General features: G+C 38.2%; 1 protein-coding gene across 1 annotated transcript in view; it reads right to left on the bottom strand.

The window, feature by feature from the left end:
* PEX1 (peroxisomal biogenesis factor 1) overlaps positions 1-18,080 on the bottom strand; it is a 73,612-nt gene that overhangs the window by 48,756 nt on the left and 6,776 nt on the right. Inside the window, exons 2-5 of the mRNA XM_007461898.1 lie at positions 16,569-16,652; positions 11,781-11,895; positions 10,916-11,682; positions 9,130-9,249 (exon numbers count right to left, since the gene is read on the bottom strand). Coding sequence (XP_007461960.1) covers positions 9,130-9,249; positions 10,916-11,682; positions 11,781-11,895; positions 16,569-16,652 — 1,086 coding nt within the window. The remainder of the gene's footprint in view (positions 1-9,129; positions 9,250-10,915; positions 11,683-11,780; positions 11,896-16,568; positions 16,653-18,080) is intronic.

The raw sequence follows: 18,080 nt of genomic DNA, 5'->3' as shown, positions 1-18,080 counted from the left end.
CCTTTGAGCTCCTCCAAACTTCTTTGCGCGTGAGAAAAATAAACTTTTTATATGTTAGTGTCACTTTTTTTTTCTGTTAATATGGCCGATGTACTCAACAAGTAGAGTGTTAATAAATTGTTCAAAAGGTATTAAGAAATTCCGAGAAAAACACTGCTAATTTCTGATGCTTTTAGATTAACATTAAGTTTAAAAAATCTATTTGAAATTAAAAAGGGAATAACAAAAATTCATATATGAAAGATAATTAATATCTGCCTAGGAAAATAAACCTCTATTCTACCATTTCTCAACTGGTCCATTTCTGTTATCTCTCTTCATTCAGAGTCAAGCTTAGATCCACTGATTAAGCTCAGCTGAGAATATGCTTACCACCAAAAGCAAGCTAAGCTAAGAAAAGGCATCATTTTCCCATTCTTAAAAATCACAGAAATAGTCAGTTACTTCTTTGAATATCATTGTGCAATGGGGTTAAAGATCTAAAGGAAGTCATAAAATGAGAATGAAAATTATTTAAAATCAAGACTTTTAGGCTCAGAAAGCAACTCATAGTTCCTCTAGAATCAAACATCCTTAAGTCCTAAGTGATATGATCAGCCCAGAGAGACCTTCCAAGGTCATAAAGCTTCCACTAAAGTATGCAACTCAGGACAGGAAAGAAATTCGGTAGTAATATTCCATTCCTGACACCAGAAAAAAACAAAAAAACAATGAGCAGTGGCTAATTATTTTTGTACCTAAGACCTAAATTTTGAAAAAAAAAAATACCAAGATCAATAACTGAGGTAAAAGCAGAGCTCCTGTAAACTTAAAAAAGAAAACTTAAAAAAAGTCAAGAGCCATGGAAGTTCCCTGTTCCAAAGACTTTTATAATATGGTCTACAGGTTTAAAGATTTAAGAATATCAAGGTAATATATATAGAAAGCAAAATATCTGACTTTGAAAATCCTGCAGTTATCAAGACAATGTTAAATTTCCTTCACATATTTTTATAAAAGATACTGAGCAACTAGACAGAGACAAGATGGTGGAGTAGAAGAACTTGAGCTCACCTTCCTCTCAAGGAAACACCCAAATCACAACTGTTATATAACCATCTACAAAAAAGACTAGAACCTACCAAAAAAGATATTCTATACCCAAAGATAAAGAAGAAGCCACAACGAGATGGTAGGAGGGGTGCTTTTGCAATATACTCAAGTCCCATACCCGCCGGGTAGGTGAGCCACAAACTGGAAAATAATTATACTGCAGAGGTTCTCCCACAGGAGTGAGAGTTCAGAGCCCCATGTCAGGCTGCCCAGCCTGGGGGTCTGGCATTGGGAGGAGGAGCCACCAGAGTACTTGGCTTTGAAGGCCAGTGGGGCTTAAGTACAGGAGCTCCACAGGACTGGGGGAAACAGAGACTCTACTCTTGGAGGGTGCACACAAGGTTTCACATGCACTGGGACCCAGAGCAAAACAGTGACGCCATGGGAACCTGGGCCAGACCCACCTGTGGATCTTAGAGAGTTTCCTGGGGAGGTGGGGGGTTGGCTGTGGCTCACTGTGGGGGCAAGGACGCTGGTGGCAGAGGCCCCAGGGAATATTCATGGCATGAGCTCTCCCAGAGGTCACCTTTTAGCACTGAGACCTGGCCTCACCCAACAGCCTGCAGGCCAAACAACCAACAGGGTGGGAACACAGCCCCAACCATGAGCAGAGAGGCTGCCTAAAGTCTTCCTGAGCCCACAGCCATCTCTAAACACACCTCTTGACACAGCCCTGCCCACTAGAGGCACAAAATCCAGCTCCACCCACCAGGGGGCAGGCACTAGTCCCTCCCACCAGGAAGCCTGCAGAGCCCCTGGACCAACCTCACCCAGCAGGGGGCAGACACCAGAAACAAGAAGAACTACAATCCTGTAGCCTGAGGAACAGAGACCACAAACACAGAACATTAGAAAATATGACACAGCAGAGAAACCTGTTCCAGACAAAGGAAAAAGATAAAACCCCAGAAGAACAACTAAGTGAAGTGGAGATAGGCAATATACCTGAAAAAGAATTCAGAGTAATGATAGTAAAGATGATCCAAAAACTCGAAAAAAGAATAGAGGCACAGACTGAGAGGGTACAAGAAATGATTAACAAAGAGCTAGAAGCTTGAAAAAACAAACAGATGTACAATACAATAACTGAAATGAAAAATACACTAGAAAGAATCAATAGCAGAATAAATGAGGCAGAAGAATGAACAAGTGAGCTGGAAGACAGATTAGAGGAAATCACTGCTGCGGAGAGAATAAAGAAAAAAGAATGAAGAGAAATGAGGACAGTCTAAGGGACCTCTGGGACAACATTAAAAGCACCAACATTCACATTATAGGGGTCCCAGAAGGAGAAGAGAGAAAGGGCCTGAGAAAATATTTGAAGAGATAATAGCTGAAAACTTCCTTAACTAATGGGAAAGGAAACACTCACTCAAGTCCACAAAGCACAGAGTCCCAGGCAGAATAAACCCAAGCAGGAACACACCAAGACACATGTTAATCAAATTGACAAAATTTAAAGACAAAGAGAAAATATTAAAAGCAACAAGGGGAAAGCAACAAATAACATACAAGGGCATCCCCATAAGGTTATTAGCTGATTTTTCAGCAGAAACTCTGTAGGCCAGAAGGCAGTGGCACAATATATTTAAAATGATGAAAGGGAAAAACCTACAACCAAGGACACTCTACCTAGCAAGGCTCTTGTTCAGATTCGACGGTGAAATCAAAAGCTTTACAGACAAGCAAAAGCTTAGAGAATTCAGCAACACCAAATCAGCTTTACAACAAATGCTCAAGGAACTTCTCTAGATGGAAAAGAAAAGGCCACAACTAGAAACAAGAAAATTATAAATAGGATAGCTCAACGGTAAAGGCAAACATAGAGCAAAGGTAGGAAATCATCCACATACAAACATGATACCAAAACCAGCAATCATGAGAAGAGGAGAGCACAAATGCAGCATATTGAAAATACATTTGAAGTTAAGAGACCAGCAACTGAAAACAATCTCGTATATATATACACTGCTATATCAAAACCTCATGGGAGGGCTTCCCTGGTGGTGCAGTGGATGAGAGTCTGCCTGACGATGCAGGGGACATGGGTTCGTGCCCCAGTCCGGGAAGATCCCACATGCCACAGATCAGTCAGGCCCATGAGCCATGGCCGCTGAGCCTGCACGTCCGGAGCCTGTGCTCCGCAAAAGGAGAGGCCACAACAGTGAGAGGCCCGTGTACTGCAAAAAACAACAACAACAACAACAACAAAAACCCTCATGGGAACTGCAAACCAAAAATCTACAATAGATACGCACAAAAAAAGAAAAAGCAATCCAAACACAACACTAAAGATAGCTATCAAATCATACGAGAACAAAAGAGGAAAGGAAGAAAAAAGACCTACAAAAACAAATCCAAAACAATTAACAAAATGGCAATAAAGACATACATATTGACAATTACCTTAAATGTACTGATAAATGGATTAAATGCTCCAACCAAAAGACACAGACTGGCTGAATGGATACAAATACAAGACCTGTATATATGCTGTCTACAAGAGACCCACTTCAGATCTAGGGACACATACAGACTGAAAGTGAGGAGATGGAAAAAGGCATTCCACGCAAATGGAAATCAAAAGAAAGCTGGAGTAGTAATACTCATATCAGACAAAATAGACATTAAAATAAAGAATGTTACAAGAGACAAAGAAGGACACTACATTAATGATTAAGGGATCAATCCAAGAAGAAGATATAACAATTGTAATTATATATGCACCCAACACAGAAGCACCTCAATACATATGGCAAATAATAATAGCCATAAAAGGAGAAATTGACAGTACCACAATAATAGTGAGGAAATTTAACAACCCACTTTCATCAATGGACAGATCATCCAGACACAAAATCAATAAGGAAACACAGGCCTTAAATGACACATTAGACCAGATGGACTTAATTGATATTTATAGACCTTCCATCCAAAAGCAGCAGAATACACAATCTTTTCAAGTGCACATGGAACATTCTCCAGGATTGAGCACATGCTGGGACACAAAGCAAGGCTCAGTAAATTTAAGAAAACTGAAATCATATCAAGCATCTTTTCCACCACAATGCTATGAGATTAGAAGTTCACTACAAGAAAATAACTGTAAAAAACACAAACACATGGAGGCTAAACAATATGCTACTAAACAAACAATGGATCACTGAAAAAAAATCAAAGAGGAAATCAAAAAATACCTAGAGACAAATGAAAAAAAAAAGCATGACAAGCCAAAACCTATGGGATGCAGCAAAAGCAGTTCTAAGAGGGAAGTTTATGGCAATACAATCCTACCTTGGAAACAAGAAAAATCTCAAATAAACTACCTAACATGACACCTAAAGCAGCTAGAGGAAGAACCACACACAAAACCCAAAGTCAGTAGAAGGAAAAAAACCATAAAGAGCAGAGCAGAAGTAAGTGAAATAGAGACAAAGAAAACAACAGAAAAGATCAATGAAACTAAAACTGGTTCTTTGAAAAGATGAACAAAAACGATAAATCTTTAGTCAGACTCAACAAGAAAAAAACGGAGGGCTCAAATCAATAAAATTAGAAATAAAAAAAAGTTACAATGGATACCACAGCAATACCAAGGATTGTAAGAGACTACTACAAGCAACTATACACCAATAAAATGGACAACCTAGAAGAAATGGACCAATTCTTAGGTACAATCTTCTAAGACTGAGCCAGGAAGAAATAGAAAATATGAACAGACCAATCACAAGTACTGAAATTTAAACTGTGATTTTAAAACTTCCAACAAACAAAAGCTGAGGACCAGATGGCTTCACAGGCAAATTCTATCAAACATTTAGAGAAGAGTTAACACTTATCCTTCTGAAACTATTCCAAAAGGTTGCAGAGGAAGGAACATTCCCAAACTCATTCTATGAGGCCACCATCACCCTCATACCAAAACCAAAGATATCACAAAAAAAGAAAAATTGCAGGTTAATATCACTAATGAACACAGATGCAATAGTCCTCTACAAAACACTAGCAAACTGAATTCAACAATACATTAAAAGGATCATACATCATGATCAAGTGGGATTTATCTCAGGGATGTAAGGATTTTTCAATATCCACAAATCAATCAGTGTGACAGACCACATTAACAAATTGAAAAATAAAAAACATATGATCATCTCAATGGATGCAGAAAAAGCTTTTGACAAAATTCAACACCCATGTATGAAAAAAACTCTCCAGAAAGTGGCACAGAGGGAACCTACCTCAAAATAATAAAGGCTATATATGACAAACCCACAGCTAACATCGTCATCAATGGTGAAAAGCTGAAAGCATTTCCTCTAAGATCAGGAACAAGACAAGGATGCCCAGACTAGCCATTTTTTTTTTCAACATAGTTCTGAAAGTCCTAGCCATGGCAATCAGAAAAGAAAAAGAAAAGGAATCCAAATTGGAAAAGAAGTAAAACTGTTGCAGAAGACATGATACTATACATAGAAAATCTTAAAAAGGCTACCAGAAAATTACAAGAGCTCACCAATGAATTTGGTAAAGTTGTAGGATACAAAATTAATACACAGAAATCTCTTATTTATATACACTAAAAACAAAAGATCAGAAGGAGAAATTAAGGAAACAATCCCATTTACCATAGGAATACACATACCTAAGGAGACAAAAGACCTCTGTTCTGAAAACTATAAGACACTGATGAAGGAAATCAAAGATGACACAACCAGATGGAAAGATATACCATGTTCTTGGACTGGAAGAGTCAATATTGTCAAAATGACTATACTACCCAAGGCAATATACAGATTCAATGCAATTCCTATTAAATTACCAACGGCATTTTTCACAGAAATAGAACAAAAAATATTTAACTTTTTACAGAAACACAGAAGACCCCAAACAGACAAAGCAATCCTGAGAAAGAAAAACGGAGCTGGAGGAATCAGGCTCCCTGACTTCCGACTATAACACAAAGCTACAATAATCAAAACAGTATGTTACTAGCACAAAACCAGAAATATAGATCAATGGAACAGGATAGAATGCCCAGAAATAAACCCATGCACCTATGGTCAATTAACCTATGACAAAGGAGACAAGAATATACAATGGAGAAAAAACAGTCTCAGTAAGTGGTGCTGGGAAAACTAAACAGCTACATATAAAAGAATTAAACTAGACATTCTCTAACACCATACATAAAAATAAAGTCAAAATGGGGCTTCCCTGGTGGTGCAGTGGTTAAGAGTCCGCCTGCCAATGCAGGGGACACGGGTTCGTGCCCCGGTCTGGGAAGGTCCCACATGCCGCGGAGCGGCTGGGCCCGTGAGCCATGGCTGCGGAACCTGAGCATCCAGAGCCTGTGCTCCACAATAGGAGAGGCCACAACAGTGAGAGGCCTGTGTACTGCAAATAAATAAATAAATAAACAAATAAATAAATAAATAAAGTCAAAATGGATTAAAAAGCTAAATGTAAGGTTGGATACTATAAAATTCTTAGAGGAAAACAAAGGGAGAACACTCTCTGACATAAATCGCAGCAATATCTTTTTGAATCTACTTCCTAGAGTAATGAAAATAAAAACAAAAATGGGACCTAATTAAACTTAAAAGCTTTTGCACAGCAAAGGAAACCATAAACAAAACAAAAAGACAATGCACAGAATGAGAGAAAATATTTGCAAGTGATGCAACCCACAAGGGATTAATGTCCAAAACATACAAACAGCCCATGTAGCTCAATATCAAACAAAAAACAAAAAAAACCCACCAATCCAATCAAAAAATGAGTAGAAAAGATCTAAATAGACCTTTCTCCAAAGAAGACATACAGGTGGCCAAAAAGTACATGAAAAGGTGGTCAACATCACTATTAGAGACATGCACATCAAAATTACAATGAGGTATCACCTCACATTGGTCAGAAGAGCCATCATCAAAAAGTCTACAAACAATGAATGCTGGAGACAGTGTTCAGAAAAGGGAACCCTCCTACACTGTTGGTGTGAATGTAAATTGGTACAACCATTGTGGAGAACATATGGAGGTTCCTTAAAGCCTCCAAAAAACAGAAGTACCATATGATCCAGCAATCCCACCCACTCCTGGGCATATATCCAGAGAAAACCCTAATTTGAAAAGATACATGCACCCCAATGTTCACTGTAGCACTATTTACAATAGCCAAGACATGGAAGCAACCTAAATGTCCTTCGACAGAGCAATGGATAAAGATGTGGTATATATATATACAATGGAATATATTTAAAAAGCCATAAAAAAGAATGAAATAATGCCATTGCAGCAACATGGATAGACCTAGAGATTATCGTACTAAGTGAAGTCAGACAGAGAAAGACAAATATCATATGATATCACTTATATGTGGAATCTAATAAAATGATACAAGTGAACTTATTTACAAAACAGAAACAGACTCACACACTTCGAAAACAAACTTATGGTTACCAAGGGGAAAGGTGGAGGGGAGGGATAAATTAGGAGTTTGGCATTAACATATACACACTACTATATATAAAATAGATAATCCACAAAGACCTACTGTATAGCACAGGGAACTCACTCAATATTCTGTTATAACCTATATGGGAAAAGAATCTGAAAAAGAATGGATATATGTATAACTGAATCGCTTTGCTATAAATCTGAAACTAATGAAACATTGTAAATCAACTATAATATAAAATAAAAATTTAAAAAACCCCTAAGATCAATAACCAAAAAGTTCAAAGAAAACTACAAATCACTGTATACTGTTCAGCCAATGTGTTAAATGCTCAGTTGCATACTATTATGGAAATGGCATTTATTCTATTTGTTTTCTTCTTCTCTAGTCACAAAATATAAGCTATCTTACCTGGGGTTTCATCAAGTAGAAAGATCTGTTAAAATGGTTATATAATGACCCTGACATAATGACCATCGATATCCAGAGGATCCAGAAGTATCACTCGAATTATCAGAGAAGGATTAAATCATGTCTGGAATTTTTTAAACATATAATAATTTTCCTGTATTACAATTCTCTGAGAACTGGTAATCTAAACTGGTACCGATGATGATACCCTATTAAAAAGATTCTAAAGTTAAGTTCCATACCTCATTTCCTGACCATATCAGTTTCTACTAAATTAACAGTGTTGAAAAGTAAAACAATCTAGCTCTCTTTTATGCTGCAATGTTAATACCGAAACATATGAGAATTTTTTTAAAGATTACCCAGATGTAGCAAAAATACCAAACTTTTAAAAGCCAAATTATCCATATTTTCATTGGCACAATTTATATGTGTATTGCTTATTAAAGACTTCTTGGTTTCTCAAAAAGTTAAACATAGAATTGCCATATGACCCAGCAATTCAACTCCTAGGTATGTACCCAAAAGAACTGAAAGCAGGGACTCAAACAAATACTTGTACATAAACATCCACAGCAGCACTATTCACAATAGTTAAAAAGGCAGAAATAACCCAAGTGTCCATCAACAGATGAATGGATAAACAAAATGTGATATATACATACAATGGAATATTATTTAGCCATAAATAGGAATGAAGTTCTGATATATGCTATAGTGTGGATGAACCCTGAAAACATGTTAAATGAAATAAGCAAGACACAAAGGGCAAATATTGTATGATTCCACTTACATATAAGATCTAGAATAAGTAAATTCACAGAGACTGAATACAGATGAGAGGTTACCAGGAACTGGGGGAGGGAAGGATGGGGAGTGACGGCTTAACGGGCACACAGTTTCTGCTTGGGGTGATGGAAAAGTTTTGGAAATAGTGGTGATGATTTCACAACATTATAAATGTACTTAATGCCACTGAACTGCACACTTAAAAATGGTTACAATAGCATTTTATCTTATATATATTTTACCACAATAAAATAAAAAGAAAAAAAGACTTCCTTGCCCTTCTAGCATAAAGGAGTACATTCTTATTACTTAACTAAAGCAACTAGAAATTTTACAACACATGTAAAACTGAGATGTAACATATAAATCTGAACTCACTAAGTTTTCCCTAGGTTGTAATTTTAGAAATCTTGGAATTTTAGGGGTAATTTCCACTGGAGTTATTCTGACTACTGCATGCATTTCTATATTTAGCCTCTTTCTCAGGTCATCTGGAATCTGAAATATAAAAAAATAAATACAAAATATAAATATGTTAAAAGCTTGATTAAGAAATACTCCATAGCATAAATACTGATGTTAACTTCTATCAATTCAGGCGAACGATAGACGCTATCACGAGTTATAGTATAACCAGATGGGCGTTCAGGTACTGTTATAACACATTTCAATTTTTCCCCTACATTTGTTTCTTTTAACATCCTCTTCAGAAGGTGATCAGTTTTGATCTATCCAGTCAAGCCTGTTTGAGTACCTGATGGCAGCTACTGCCACTCCTCACTGGTCATTCTCCCAACCTTTAAAGCAGAATGGGAAGTGCAGGCTCCTCAATGCCGTCTTACCTGCTCTCCAGGACTTGACCGTTATCCCTTTTTCACCCCGTCCTCACCATGTAATATCAAGGAAATAATGGTATTTCCTACCTAATGGCAGAACCATTAATAGAAAGAGATAAGTCATAGTAAGTTCAGTGTTAGACAATTTGATTTTGAAGATGCAGTGGGATCTTCTTAAGTAACAGATTAGAGCTAACAGAAAATATGAGGCATCGTTGGAGCTTTAGAAAATGATGTAGGCTGAGATTAAAATTTTGTAAGTCGTCTACATAAAGGTCATAGGTAAAACTGTGAGAGTAAAAGAAACCTACAAAGGAGACCCCCTTTCCTTCCCATTGTTCTTCCCTGTCCTAACAATTTCCTCCCTTCTCACCTTGAAGTTTCATTTCACAATCGTTCAAAATTAGGTTCAAATAAAGGGGGCTGGTGACTCATTTCATATAAAATTCGTGTTAATATTTGAGGCCAGGGACTTCCCTGGCAGTCCAGTGGTTAAAACTTCACCTTCCAATGCAGGGGGTGTGGGTTCAATCCCTGGTCGGGGAGCTAGGATCCCACATGCCTTGTGGCCAAAAAACCAAAACATAAAACAGAAGCAATATTGTAACAAATTCAATAAATACTTTTAAAAATGGTCTGCATCAAAAAAAAATCTTAAAAAAAAAATATTTGAGGCCAGGATGAGAAGGTGAAACGCTAGTTGCTCTACTTTGCTCTCCATCACACACAAGTTAAAGAGCCAATACCAGCAGGGTAAGGACCTTCTGGGTACATTTGAATCCAGGTCATCTCACGTAGTGGGTCTCTCCCTACACTGGGCATTTCCCCCAATACATAACAAGTCCTTCCTTTGCTTTCAAAAACTGGGAAACACATCTTCTGCAGGCATTAAAGATGTGAGGCTTTGTAGGGCACTCCAATCAAAGCATGAACTCAAGAGTCAGCCTGCCTAGGTTTGAATTCTAGTTCTACTTATTAGCTAATAACGCCAGGCAAATAATTTTGACCTCTCTGGGCCTGTACCAATCTTAGCTTATGCCGGGCCAAGCTTACTTAGCCAGGAAATATACAAACCCTACCCAAACAAGGACTTTACCCTGAAATCAGAAATGTGTCCCCGCAGGAACTTTAGATACTATTTATTATACTGGTTTCCAATTTGTATATAAAATATTATTTTAGTTCATAATTTGGGGAAGTTCAAGCAACATAAAATTACTTCCTCCCCAATTATAAGATTTATACTAACCCATTTGCTGTATACCAGAAATTAACACAACACTGTAAATCAACTATATTTCAATTAAAAAAAAAAGATTTATACTAACCCAAACTTTCCCAAGATGAAGAGCTTCTAAGTTTTTGGTGTATTTAATGGCATTCTCCAATTCCTCAAGTCCATTCCAGACTACCTTTAGCACACAGGCATTGCCACCTTCTTGACTATGGTCTGGGCTACTCTGTTTTTGATCTAGTGGTTCTGACATCTGCTTCTCTTTTTCAGGTGACAGGACATTTTGCTTCATTTTACTTTGCTGTTGCTTTGGAGAAAGTAGTTTAACTAGCTTTCCATAGGTCACAGTAAAGCTGGGCTCCACATCAAAATATTCCTGGTCCCATGGAAATACATGAATGGCATAATGTTTGTGAAACAGAGAAGTTGCTGATGCATTACATATGCTGGGAGGCTGAGATTTACATACTCTGAAAATATTATCCAGAGGAACAACTTTTGACTGCATATTTTTGAATGCACTGATTTCAGTTAACCCCCAGGATGTGTCTTGTTTCTTCTCAGACCCAAAAGAAAAAATGCTTCCTATCACAGTCCATAAGCTTGGTATTAATGATGAGTCAATTGTATCCTGTGAATCTGTTTCTTTAGACCCAGTGACTCCTACAGTATTTGATTGAAGTTGCTTGGTTTGAAGTTCTCTTGTCAATCCTTTTCGGTCTTCTCCATAATTATGAAATGTTCCATGTGCATTATCTGCTTTTGAAAACGTATTCTCTTTGGCTTCATGGGTCTTTGGCTGAATAAGGAGTGTGCTATCAGTTTCCAGCCTTCCATAAGGAGCAGCTGGTATTAGTGCAACTGTGTAGAAAATAAAGGTCATTAGTGTGCATTTACCTCTGCTTTGGATTCAGTGCTACTGTGAAGAGTATGATGGAAAATATTACAATGGCACCTACCAATCCGGATAAATATGTAAGTTTGCTGATCAACCCAAACAGGAAAAATGGCTTTTGGAAAAACTATTCGAATTTGATCTAGAAGATGCTGTTCAAGGGAAGCAGCATGCAGCTCCTAGAACCAATAAACAAAAAGATCAATTCACTTTACATTTTGTCTTTTCCAGGACTAGTAAGGAAATCTCAACTCATTCTTATAAATCAAACCAACTCAGAATATATAATACCAGTCACAGAAGAGAAATCTAAAGACAGTGATATATTGGAGGATCATATCAAGATGGTGAAGGAGCAGGACAGGGAGCTCACCTTCTCCCACAAATACATCAAAAATACATCTAACGTGTGGAACGGTTCTCACAGAATATCTAGTGAATGCTGTCAGAACACCGCAGACTTCCAAAAGGGCAAGAAAATCTCCATGTAACTGTGTAGGACAAAATAATAAAGAAAAAAAAAAGAGAGAAAGGAATCGTGACAGGACCTGCGCTCCCGGGAGGGAACTGTGAAAGGCTTCCACACACTGGAAAGCCCCCTCACTGGTGGGGAGATCAGCGGGGACAGAGGGGGAGCTTCAGAGCCTTGGAGGAGAGCGCAGCAACCAGTTTGCAGAGGGGAAAGCGGAGAGAGACCTGCACAGACGGTCAGTGTGCTGCCCAGCACTCCCCAGCCTGAGATGCTTGTCCGCTGCGGCAGGTGGGGGCTGGGTGCTGAGGCTTGGGCTTTGGAGGTCAGACCTAGGCAGAGGACTGGGGTTGGCTGCATGAAGACAGGCTGAGGGGGGCTAGGGTGTTGTGCACCACAACCGAGAGAGTACAGGAATAAGCCTGGGCCCACCAGAGAGGTAAGGTGCCATTGTTGGGGGGCATGCAAGGAGAGGGGCAGTAATACCACTGGAGCTTCTTTCTCCACATGTGCACTCTCAGACAGCAGGGTACAGCCTATGTGCGCTCGGGGGGGGCGGGTACAAGCCGCCACTGCCATCTTGGACTGCAGAGGCAGGTGCAGACCGCTGCCACCACCAAGTGTCCCACGCCTGGGCACCAACCGCTGCCCCTCCCCTCCTGGGAGCGTGCGCGGGCCATGCACCTGCATGGTCCCATCAAGGGGATAATGGCCAGCACACACTGAGGAAAGAGACTGCAAGCACCCAAACCAAAAACAGCCCTCATGCCAAAAAAATATTAAACCCACGCAAGCTATGCAGGGATGCTTCCGCATATAAATAGCCCTCCAAGACTAGAGTAGATAACTGTTTCTCCTAAACTCACAGAGTAAGAGAAATATAAGCAAAATGAAGAAGCAGAGGAAATGCTCAATGATGAAAGACCAAGAGAATTCCCTTGAAGGAATAAACAAGGAAACAGACTTCTTCAGTCTAACAGACACAGACTTCAAAAGGGAGTAATGAAAATACTGAAGGAATTAAGAAAGGCTAGAGACAGAAATGCAGAGTACTGTAAAAAGGAAACAGAAACTATGAGGAGCCAAGACAAATTAGAAAATTCATTTGCCGAGACAAATGCTGAGCTAAAGGCAATGAATAGCAGAATGAATAATGCAGAAGACAGAATACGTGATCTGGAAAACAGAATAATGGAAATTACTCAATTAAAACAGCAGACACAGCCTAATGAAAAAAAATGAAAGCAGTATTAGAGACTTATAATATAAAGCATCTCAATCTACGCATAATAGAGATTCCAGAAGAAGAAAGGGAAAAGGGGACTGAAAATGTATTTGAAGAAATTATGGCTGAAAACTTCTGAAACCTAAAGAAGGAAACAGATATCACAATACAGGAAGCACAGAAACAAGACGGACCTAAACAGACCTACACCAAGACATATTATAATAAAATGGCAAAAGTTAAAGATGAAGAAAGGATTCTAAAGGCAGCAAGAGAAAAACAAAGAGCTCATTACAAGGAAACCTCCATAAGGCTATTAGCTGATTTCTCTACAAATACACTGTAGGCCAGAAAGGAGTGGCAAAATATATTCAAAGTCTTGAAAGGGAAAAATCTGCCATCTAGACTATCCTACCCAGCAAGATTATCATTTAGAATAGGAAGAAAAATAAAGAATTTTTCAGACAAGCAAAAACTAAAATAATACAGCAGTACTAAACCTATCCTAAAAGAAATATTAAAAGATCTTTTCTAAATAGAAAAGAAGAAGATATAGGAAGGAAGAAATCATGATTGGAAAGTAAACCACTTAAATTAGCCAGTATATAGATCAGAAAGAGAGAAAAAAAAAAACCCTGTCTGTGAAAGTGATGATAAATACAAGGAACAGCAAAAGGATAAACATGAAGATGTAAAAAAGGACACCAAAAAAAATACAGATTCTTTTTTTTTCTTTTAGAATGTGTTTGAGCCTATATGACTATCAGTCTTAAGCAAGCAGATATAGGAAGGGGTTAACATACTTGAAAAACAGGGCAACCACAAATCAAAAACATACAATAGAGTCACAAAAAGAAAAGAACACAAACATAAAATAAAAGGAAATCATCAAACCACAAAAGGAAAAACAAAAAGGAAGAAGAAGCAAAGAATCAACTGAAAAAGAAGGTTTAATATGGCAATAAATAACATATGTATCACTACCTTAAATGTCAGTGGACGAAATGCTCCAATCAAAAGGCATAGAGTCGCAGACTGGATTAAAAAACAAGAGCCTACAATATGCTGCCTACAAAAGACCCACCTTAGAGCAAAGGACACACAGAGATTGAAAGTGAGAGGATGGAAAAAGATATTTCGTGCAAAAGGAAATGAAAAGAAAGCAGGGGTCACAATACTCATAGCAGAAAAAACAGACTTTAAAACAAAGGCTATAAAGAAAGATAAAGAAGGAAACTATATAATGACAAAAGGATCAAAACAAGAAGAGGATTTTACACTTGTCAGCATATATATGCACCCAGTATAGGAGCACCAAATACATAAAATAAATTCTAACAGACATAAAGGGAGAAATTGATGGGAATACAATAATAGTAAGAGACTTTTAACACCCCCTCACATCAATGGACAGATCTTCTAGTCAGAAAATCAATAAGGCAACAGACTTTATGCAATCCTTATCAAATTACCCATGACATTTTTCACAGAACTAGAACAAATAATCCAAAAAATTTATATGGAACCATGAAAGACCCAGAATTGCCAACGCAATCCTGAGGGGGTAAAAAAAAAAGCAGGAGGCATAACTCTCTCAGACTTCAGACAATACTACAAAGCTACAGTAATCAATAGTGTGGTATTGGTATAAAAACAGACATACGGATCAACAGAACAGAACAGAGAGCCCAGAAATAAATCCACACACCTGTGGTCAATCAATCTTTGACAAAGGAGGAAAGAATATAAAATGGGAAAAAGTCTCTTTAGTAAGTGGTGCTGGGAAAGTTGGACAGCTGCATGTAAATCAATGAACTTAGAACACACCCTCACACCATGCACAAAAATAAACTCAAAATTACTTAAAGACTTAAACATGACACCATAAAACTCCTAGAAGAGAGCACAGGCAAAACATTCTCTGACTAAATTGTATCAATGTTTTCTTAGGTGAGTCTCCCAAGACAATAGAAATAAAAACAAAAATAAGCAAATGGGACCTAACCAAACTTACATGCTTTTGTACAGCAAAAGAAACCATAAAAAAACCGAAAAGACAACGTACAGAATGGGAGAAAATATTTGCAAATGATGCGACAGACAAGGGCTTAATCTCCAAAATACACAAACAGCTCATACAACTCAACAACAAAAAAATAAATAACCCCTCCGAAAAATGGGCAGAAGACCTAAATAGACATTTCTCCAAAGACATACAGATGGCCAGTAGGCACATGAAAAGATGCTCAACATCACTAATTATTAGAGGAATGCAAATCAAAACTACAATGAGGTATACCACCTCTAACTGGTCAGAATGGCCGTCACGAAAAAGTCTACAAGTAACAAATGCTGGAGAGGATGTGGAGAAAAGGGAACCCACTACATTGTTGGTGGGAATGTAAGTTGGTGCACTCACTATGGAAAACGGTATGGAGATTCCTCAGAAAACTAGAACCACCATATGATCCAGCCATCCCACTCCTGGGCATATACCTGGACAAAACTATAATTCAAAAAGATACATGCACCCCAATGTTTACAGCAGCACTATTCACTACAGCCAGGACGTGGAAACAACCTAAATGTCCATCGACAGATGAATCAATAAAGAAGATGTGGTACATATACACAATGGAATACTACTCAGCCATAAAAAAGAATAATGCCACGTGAAGCAACATGGATGCAACGAGAGATTATCATACTAAGTGAAGGAAGTCAGAATGAGAAAGACAAATACCATATGATATCACTTATATGTGGAATCTAAAATATGGCACAAATGAACCTATCTACAAAACAGAAACAGACTCACAGACACAGAGAACAGACTTGTGGTTGCCAAGAGGGAAGGGGGAGGGAGAGGGATGGACTGGGAGTTCGGGGTTGGTAGATGCAAATTATTACACTTAGAATGGATAAACAACAGGTTGTACTGTATGGCACAGGGGGCTATATCCAATCTGCTGGGATCAACCATAATGGAAAAGAACATAAAAAAAAGAATGCATATATGTGTATAACTGCATTGCTTTGCTGTACAGCAGAAACTAGCACAAGACTGTAAATCAACTATAATTAAAAAAAAAAAAGACACTGATATTTTGAAGTAGTTTAACCTTAAACTGGGATAGTTCTCATTTTGTTTTCTTTACCAGTATCTCCCAATCATCTGCTGAGAGGGGTTCCACCTCAACTTGTTGACAAGACACCACATGGGAACAAGGCTTGAGAAACACCTGGAAAAAATTAAAGTACAAAACTACTATTAAAAGCCTTTTTTATATCCCTAGAAAATAAGTTCTCTCTTTAGCTACGTAATTAATTTTGTGTGCATGTGTGTTTGTGTGTAGTCCTTAGGTAGGCCCTGATATACTCAGCATTTCAGAAAAAATTATTTTACAACCAATTATAAAATAAAGGAAAATACATTCTAGCACAATATAAGTTTTAAAAAATAATATAAAGATAGCCATTTAAAGAAAAGAAATGTAAGTTAAAAAATGCAAGAAAAAACAATAATGTCATGAAGTCATGGCTTGATCTTGTATATAAATACTATTATTTCTAGCAGTTCTGCAATTTAGTTTTATAACTAACTTCAAGCCATGCTGCTTCTGGAAAAGTAAAAAACACACTGCCATAGAGATCAGAACCAATTATTCAGAAGCCTAATCATGCACAGCTAAAAAGTATAGCAAAACAAATATCCCCTCATTCTAGTCTATAGATACACAGGAAATCCTAGTGTCTCTCAAGAATTTGGAATTAACCTTCTTACTTTCTTTCCTCTTCTATGGGCATTTCTGGGGATTAGAGGAGTAAAATCCAAAGCCACTGAGTATTAAATGCTCCTTCTCTGCCTGTTGTGGATTGGAGCAGACTTTCCCCAAGTGCCTCACCTGTTCCTCAGTTATTTCCCTCAGTACCTCCCATATACCCTATTTCAAAGGGGTGACTCTAAGGAAGCACAAAACAAGAAGCTATCATCCTGGCCAAGCCAGTCCACTTTCTGTTCCTATCAATGATTGATTGCGAGACAGTGCCTTAGTGGTGTTGTTACAATACAGAGAATGTGCAGAAAATCGGATAGAAGTTCATTTTGAAGCAAATGGGAATTAAAAACAAGCAGGACTGTTCGGGGTGCTGATAAAGACATCAACATCAGGAATAGGAAGTTGATGTTTCCCATAGGGAAGTGCCATATACTCAAAGAGAGCAGAACTATAACTTGCTATGCAATCCTGGGCAAAATAGTCCATCTCCCTAGGTTTGCAGAGCAAGGCACCAAAGTTAGTGATTTCTAAGGTCACTAAGCTGCTTAAGTTTTAAGATTCTAGCAAAAATTTAAGGTAAGCAAAAGACAAGTGCTAGGCCTATGGATTTCTCATCAGTGGCCTATTCTCATTCTCAGAAACATGCATGAAAAAAATTAGTCTGTGTTCAAAACAAGTTAAAAAGATGTTGGGCTTCCCTGGTGGCACAGTGGTTGAGAGTCCGCCTGCCGATGCAGGGGACGCGGGTTCGTGCCTCGGTCCGGGAAGATCCCACATGCCGCGGAGCGGCTGGGCCCGTGAGCCATGGGGCCGCTGAGCCTGTGCGTCCAGAGCCTGTGCTCCGCAGCGGGAGAGGCCACCACAGTGAGAGGCCTGCGTACCGCAAAAAAA

This window comes from Lipotes vexillifer, unplaced genomic scaffold, assembly GCF_000442215.2.
Source record: "Lipotes vexillifer unplaced genomic scaffold, Lipotes_vexillifer_v1.1 scaffold663, whole genome shotgun sequence".
NCBI lineage: Eukaryota > Metazoa > Chordata > Mammalia > Artiodactyla > Lipotidae > Lipotes > Lipotes vexillifer.
This window is presented reverse-complemented; position numbering and strand designations above follow the sequence as displayed.